The sequence below is a fragment of the Echinops telfairi genome, unplaced genomic scaffold, assembly GCF_000313985.2.
Source record: "Echinops telfairi isolate 266 unplaced genomic scaffold, ASM31398v2 ScPeMD7_60;HRSCAF=208, whole genome shotgun sequence".
NCBI lineage: Eukaryota > Metazoa > Chordata > Mammalia > Afrosoricida > Tenrecidae > Echinops > Echinops telfairi.
Window position 1 is genome coordinate 4836380 of NW_022103958.1, and position 6848 is coordinate 4843227.

At 65.8% G+C, this 6848-nt stretch overlaps 1 protein-coding gene across 9 annotated transcripts in view; it reads right to left on the minus strand.

The window, feature by feature from the left end:
• Positions 1-398: 398 nt before the first annotated feature.
• DGKZ (diacylglycerol kinase zeta) overlaps positions 399-6848 on the minus strand; it is a 45184-nt gene continuing 38734 nt past the window's right edge. For 8 of the 9 annotated variants that reach the window (XM_004708328.2, XM_045291098.1, XM_004708329.2 and 5 more), the window contains exons 11-31: positions 6705-6787; positions 6550-6610; positions 6348-6461; positions 6127-6267; positions 5737-5815; positions 5524-5579; positions 5357-5419; positions 5191-5264; positions 5000-5111; positions 4690-4889; positions 4390-4490; positions 4221-4300; positions 3994-4075; positions 3846-3886; positions 3310-3449; positions 2469-2500; positions 2257-2300; positions 1708-1828; positions 1599-1632; positions 1214-1313; positions 399-1052 (exon numbers count right to left, since the gene is read on the minus strand). In XM_004708328.2, the coding sequence (XP_004708385.1) occupies positions 936-1052; positions 1214-1313; positions 1599-1632; positions 1708-1828; positions 2257-2300; positions 2469-2500; positions 3310-3449; positions 3846-3886; positions 3994-4075; positions 4221-4300; positions 4390-4490; positions 4690-4889; positions 5000-5111; positions 5191-5264; positions 5357-5419; positions 5524-5579; positions 5737-5815; positions 6127-6267; positions 6348-6461; positions 6550-6610; positions 6705-6787 (1875 nt within the window). In that variant the 3' untranslated portion in view covers positions 399-935. Of the gene's footprint in view, positions 1053-1213; positions 1314-1598; positions 1633-1707; positions 1829-2256; positions 2301-2468; positions 2501-3309; positions 3450-3476; positions 3783-3816; positions 3887-3993; positions 4076-4220; positions 4301-4389; positions 4491-4689; positions 4890-4999; positions 5112-5190; positions 5265-5356; positions 5420-5523; positions 5580-5736; positions 5816-6126; positions 6268-6347; positions 6462-6549; positions 6611-6704; positions 6788-6848 lie in introns of those variants that run through there. The other variant, XM_045291097.1, reaches the window with a different exon arrangement.

Below are 6848 nucleotides of genomic sequence, written 5' to 3' on the forward strand. Positions count from 1 at the left end.
CCGCCTGAGTTCTAGAGTCAGCCGCCGCCGCCGAGGCTGCAAGGCCCACCCCCCACCCCAACCCTGGGGCCTCTGAGACACCCCCCCACCCCTAAACTGTGCCGGCCACGGAGGCCGGGCGGAGGGGTCACGGGGCCAAGGGCCCACCTCTTTCACTTCCATTGTTTTAGTCCCAGCGGGAAGCGGGAAGCAGGAGGAAGCCGCCCCTCCCCCACCTCTAGAGCCAGGCCGCCAGCCGAGGTCAGCTCCTGGGCAGGCCCGGCCCCCACCCTCTGGAGGCCCGAAAGCCCGGCAAGAAAGGATCAGTGCTGATGGTGTCCGTCCCCACCGGAGAACCACCCACGACGCTCCCCCCAAGACCTCCCTACCCCCAAAAAGAAACAGGAGAGCAGAAAAGAAAAAAAAACGTCCACTTTACTGAGTCACACCCAGCTGTAAACAAGTCACCTTGAGCCCCACCCCACCACACCCGGGCCCCAGGCCCGGTGAAATGGCTGGGTACAGCAGGAGGGTCGCTGGAGGAGGTGCCAAGCGGGTGGTGGCGGGCGGCAGGCAAGTGCAGCAGGCTCTGTTTCCAGGGATAAGCCCTGGGTGCTGGGGGGGTTGGTTGGGAGCGGGCTGTGGCCCCTGCGCCTCTGAGTGTTCGGCTCAAGAAACTTCCCCATAGCCCAACTTCCTCAAGGCCCCCTCCACGACCCCACCTCAGGGCCCCTGTGTTGGTCCCTGGGTCACCTGGCTCTAGGAAGGCATCCTCTGCCGAGGGAGAGGCGGGCCCAGCCCGTTCCTGTTTCCTGTGGCCCTTTGGGGCAGGCAAGACCCTCAGGGCCTCCAAGTCCACCCAGGGTCCAGGTGGCTTTGAAAGGGTGCCTTCCCCAGGGTCTGGGTACCCCAGTGGTATCCAGGTGGAACACAGCAGGGAGGGCGTGTCCCCAGGGCTACACGGCAGTCTCCTGGTCCTCCCGCTGGACCATCTGGTAGTGCTGGCGGTTCTCCAGGTAGGCAGCCAGCTCTGTGTCCTGGGCCTTCTCAGCCCGCTGCCGGGGCGTGTCCCCCTGCCAAAAGGGAGCGGTCAGCCTAGCTGGGCACCAGGAACAGGCAGAGACCCCTCCCGGGGGCTGGGGGCCTACTCCAGCTCCCCAGAATCTGTTCCCTGTCCCCACAGGCCAGAGTTCAGGGAGTTGGGCTGGGTGCTGGGGCCCTGCTGGCCGCTCACCTGCTGGTCTGTCTTCATGAGTGAGGCTCCAGCCTCCACAATGTAGTGGCAGATGGTACGCTGGCCCAGGGCCGCAGCCTGGTGCAGACAAGTCTCCCCACTGGGGGAGCACCAGTGGGCTGGGAAGCTCGGCCAGTATCTGCTCTGCTTCCCCGAGCGTGCACACCCCCCGCCCTCCCCATTAATCTCTGGAGGGCCACTGGGCAGGAGCGCTCAGGGGCTCAGGGTGCTGGGACATGGGGACGCTGCCCAGAGGATGGCAGGAACAGCTGAGAGGGACCTGCGGGGCAGGGGTAGGATGAGGTGGTTTCCAGGGTAACGGGGGGGGGGGGGGGGGGGGGGGGGGGGGGAAGGGGGGGTTCCCTCTACAGGTCAGATAACTCACTTTTCCTCCACAGCATCCAGGAGTTCGGCAGGGGCTGCAGGAGAGGGGAGGGGGTCAGAGCTGGCCAGCCGCTGCCCCCCACCTGACCTGGCCCAGTCCCAGAGCTCACCATGGTCCAGCAGGTAGCGGACCACCTCCTTGCTGCCTGTGCTGACGGCGTGGTGCAAGAGCGTGCGGCTGCGCTCATCGCGGTGCGTGAGGTCGCCGCCGGCACGGTGCAGCTCCTGGAGCTGTGTGGCAGGAGGCAGGGGCTGGGCTCCACTGGGCCACCCCTCCTTCCAGTGCCCGGCCCTGTCACCCTCCAGCAGAGCTGTGTCCTGTCCGTCCGTCCTTCCGCAAGCCCTGGGCCTGTCGCTGTGCAGCTGTGCACTCACACACAGGCCTCCCCTCACCCTGCACACCAGTGGGACAACCGCCCTCACCCCAGCACTGACAACAGAGCCCTGGGACTAGTGGCTCCTGAAAGACAGCTCCTTCCTAAGCACAGGGCTGGCTATTTCAATAGGAAGTCTGGCCAGGGACAAGGGGGGTGGGGGTCTACCCAGGAACCAGGAGTAGGGGAAGCAGGTCAGCTGACGACAGGGCCTGACCGGGCGCAGGGACGCCAGCAGCTGTGCCCTTCTGCAGCCTGAGGCCGGCAGCCCACAGGAGTCTGTACCTTACAGGCGTCGCTCATCTTTGCGGCCTCAATCAGTTCTTCACCTGCACAGAACACCTGCCTGTCACACTGAGGGCGTGAGGGCGCACACCCGTGGCACCATGTGGGAGTTGGCCGTCTGGGCCTTGTGTGCCTGTGTCTGGTTCCGCCCCGCCCACCACAGAGAGCCTGTGGCCAATGCTCCCGGGAGAGGGGAGAGGGACAGGCCTCACCTTTAGGGGGAGCGGCATCCCTTTGCAGTGACCTGCGGACAGAGCAGGAGGACATGGGTGCGAAGTGTCAGCAAGGTCGACAGGCCCCACTGCCCGGCCCCGGCCACCCTTGGTTTTTTCAACAGTTTATTGAGTGTGGACTACACACACGGCCCTGGCCTGGAGCCAGGAGTACAGCAGGGACCACACCCTTGCTCTCTCAGAGCTCACAGTCTAGAGGACGCACGCGAAGACAAATAAATACTCGGCCATACACAAGTCATCTGGGAGCACAGGGCAGGGGAGCGCTCGGCACAGGGTGACGGGAGTGGGGGCAGGGAGCTCTGGTGGACGGCGAGTGTGTGTTGTTAGAAGGACCAGGAAAGGGGGCCAACGTGGGCTGTCTCAGGACCGTGAGGCTGGACAGAGGGAATGGGAGCAGGGAGAGGTTAGGGGCAGCCAGACGTGGACTGAGCACTACTGCGCTGAGCGAAGGTTCTAAGCTCGGACTGAGACTCAAGCTGGGCTGAAACTTTATGCGCCTCACAGGCCGCAGGGACTCCAGGCAGAGGGAGGCAGGGAGGTGTGGTGGTGGTGGGGAGGAGGAGGGCTGGGATGCTGGAGGAGCTGGCAGGGCTTGTGTTAGGTGTATGGGTGAAAGGTCAGGGGTGAAGCCCAGGCCGTGGAACGCAACGGAGAGGGCCGGGGAGGCCCATGGGGTGGGTGGCGGGCAGGTTCACTTGGGTGTCCTTTGGTCAGCAGTGGGCAGGCTGGCAGCAGCTTGCTGGAGGCGGGTCTGGTGGTCAGGGGAGGGCCAGGCGCGGAGCGTTCAGTAGGCACCAGCTGGGCCTGTGGGACTCACCGGGGCATGGGGGAGCAGGGGGAAGTGGGGAGAGGGGAGGTGGGTGTGGGGAGGTCCGGCCTGGCCGACGCCCCCAGCAGCTCAGGGTCCAGGATATAAATCTCGTCCTGGGCGATCTCGGTCACGTAGTTGAGGTGTTCCTGTGGGTGGGGAGGGGGTGGGTGCATCAGGGCAGGATTCAGGGGCAGCAGGCAGGCCGGCGGGCCGACCTGGAGAAGCTTCAGCTGCCAGGCACCCAGGCCAAGAAGGTCGGCTCTGCTAGACTCGCCTTACCTCTCCCACCACTACCCAGGGAAGCAGTGGCTGCCCGGAAGGGCCTTTTCTCCCATCTCCTGGATCCCACCTGTGCCTCCACCAGGCCCTCTCGCCCACCCAGTCAGGCACACGGGCTCCCTTTCCTGCTGGCAGCCAGCGCACACCTTCTCCGTGGCCACACACAAGGGTGACTGCAAGGTGGGTGGGAGGCCGGCCAGCCCAGCTAACTGAGCCCGCTCCCAGGCCGGGCACCCCCAGCCCTGGTGGCAGCGGTGGCTCACCTGGGCCCGGTCGATCCTGTAGAAACGGCTGGCGGTGGTGGCTGTGAGGAGAGAGCGCAGTGAGCTGGCTGATGGGCAGGGGCCCAGGGCCAGGCTCCCCTAGGAAGGACAGAGCTGCCAGGAGCTGAACCCTCAGGGCAGGACTCACCGTCCAGGAAGCACCATTTGGGGGACAGTTTGGGCCCCGCTGTCGTCGTTGATGGGGACTTGGCTACAGCACCTTCCGGCTCCTATGGAGAGGACAGCACAGATGGGGCCTAGAGAGGACTAGGCTGGGAGCCCGGAGGGCAAGAGGCCCCACCCCATGCAGATAGTTTCCCCCCCACCCTGCCCAGCCAGACCACGCCCCACATCAATCAGGCCTCTTCCTCATACCTGCTGGAGCCTCTCGATGTGGGCCCGGCAGAGCTCCAGGTCGCTGTCTCCGGGCACCACCACAGTGCCCAGGGGCACAGCTGGAGGAGAGAAGAGGCAGCTAGCTGCAGCCCAATGCCCACCAACTGGCTGTTACCGGCCCCCCCACCCCCGGCTGCTGCCCACTTACAAGCCTCCTTGAGCTGCTCCTTGTCATAGTGCAGGGCCTCGTAGTCATGCATGCTGACTCTGCTCACCTGCACCCGGAGCTGCTCGGGCACGGGCTGCTGGCTGGGGGCGGGACAGGTGCAGGCTCAGCCAGGAGGGGCCTCTCCAGGGGGAAGGGGGGGGCGATGGGCAGGCAGGCTTAGCAGGGGAGGGCTCCCAGCTTCCTAGGGTCCGGGCCATGGCAGGAGGTACGAAGTACAGGGGGAGCAGGGGCAGGCTCAGCACCCGAGGGGCCCAGGGCCAGGGCCGAGGTGAGACGTACTCGCTGTGCAGGGGGGCAGCGCTCCGTCGCTTAGCCTTCTGCACCATGGTGGCCTGGTTGCGCAGGGTGATGCGGATGCGGGAAGCGGCCAGCTTGCAGGGCTCGCCGTCCACCTGCACTGGGATGGCCTTGAAGGTGGTGAGCACCACCTCCCGGCACTGCGTCAGCCGCTCGCCGTGGCCCCCCACCTGTAGCGCGGCCTGCAGCAGAGGAAGCCTGGGCTGCAGAGTGTCCCTGCCTGCTCCCTCAGGGGGCTCTCCAGCCAGAGGGGGTCGAACTGGTGGGCTGGCAGGGGGTGGGCAACACTCACCAGGGACGTCATGGTGAAGCCTATGACTTCGAGGTAGCCGTCGTCGTGCCTCTGGGGCTCAAAGTCATGGTGCTCCCCGGGGTGGCCCCAGGGCATGGTGCCCGCGCAGTACCTGGAGGACAGTGGGGGCTGCAGAGGTCAGACTCGGCTGGAGCCCCCCCACTGGCCCCTACCCGGCCTGCCCGCCTCACCTGGGGATGTTCAGGAAGACGATACACTGGGGCTTCAGGTCCTGAATCTTGGGGGTCAGGTCCACGCCATCACACTGGAGGCGAAAGTTGACGGGTCGAGGGTCACCCCAGCTTCCAGCTGCCCAAGACGCCGCCCCCAGTCCACACCCCGCCATGCCCTGCTCACCACCACTCGGATGTGCTTGGCCAGGTCCTTGGAGCTGCCCATCAGGAAGTCGGAGAAGGCTGTCTGTGGAGGGCAAAGGTGTCACCAAGTGGTGACTGGCCTGCCTCTCCCCACGGCCTGGGCAGGGGTCCCAGGCCCAGCAAACCTAGGGCATACCCCAGACGCACCCCGGCGTAGAACATCTTGTTCCGAAAGCGGCTGTTGAACTTCTCCGGGTTGGCCTCTGGGGGAAGACAATTAAGGAGGGAGGGACAGTCACTCGCTTTCCCAGGCTGGGGCGAGGGCAGAGGATTGGGGACAACCGTTTTGTACTGGTGGGGGCAAATCTGAGTCTCCTCGGGGACATTCCTGGCTTCCACTGCTGCCGGTAGGCGGCTCACCTCTTGACTCATGAAACTCCAGGGTGACGTGGGCGTCGAAGCCCAGGCTGAAGTAGTTGTTGAAGACATCCAGGGGCAGCTGGGAAAGGCCCAGGGACGCCGGTCAGGACAGGGATGGGGGCCCCACCTGGGGTTTCCCCTGCATCAGCTCTACCCTCAGTATGTCAGCGAGGCCTCCATAGAGGGGACTAACAGGCACCCCCCCACCCTGCCCCTGGCAGTACCCTCTGCCCAGCACCGGCCCTGACCAGCTGCAGGAGCTTGGGGAAGTGGCGAGGGGCGCGTGGGCCTCCCTCTGCATGAAGGGTGGTTGCCATGTCCAAGGTCCCACCAGTGGGGGGGGGCGGGCTGGAGGGGCCCAGAGTCCTGAGCGGGCGTCCCCTGACCCACCCGGTCGGTGGCCCCCTCATCACGCTCCTCAGGTCCTGCCTCGGGGTTGGGCTCCGCATGGAGGTCCCAGCGGTCCAGCTGCACCACGTTGCCCTCCTCCACGTGTGAGAGGATCTTGGAGACTGGCTCGTCTGTGTAGCCCTGGGGGAAGGAGGCCGCCTGAGCCGCTGGTCAGCCCCCAGCTGTCCCAGTACGTCTGCCCTCCTCAGGGGCCATCTTACCCCACCCCAGTTGAGGGTACGGGCCAAGTCATTGCCTGTGCCCAGAGGCAGGATGGCCACAGGGGGCGGTGGTTTCAAGCGCAGCTGGTCCAGGGTAGACAGGATCCAGCCAACCTGAAGAGAGCAGAGAGGGAAGGAGCCCTGCATCAGGCCCACGGGAGGCCCAGGCCGCGCCCCGACCCTGTGCTGGGGGAAGGCTCACCGTGCCGTCGCCCCCACAGGCCAGGATGCGCAGGTTGTGCACTTTGCGGTACATCTCCAGCCTGGGGAGGGGGGCAGGTGTGGGGTCAGGGGGTGTGCGCTGGGGCTGAGAACTGGGCCAGCCCCCCACCATCCTGAGCCGTGGCAGGGACTCACGCCTCTCTCGGTCCTCCCTGGCTCAGGTCGAAGACTTGCCGGGGGTTGAGATACCACAGGAAGGACTGGATGATCTTTGCGCCCTGTGGGGACGTAGGTGGGATGGGGAAACAGAGGTGAGGAGTGTGTGTATGGGGGGGGGGG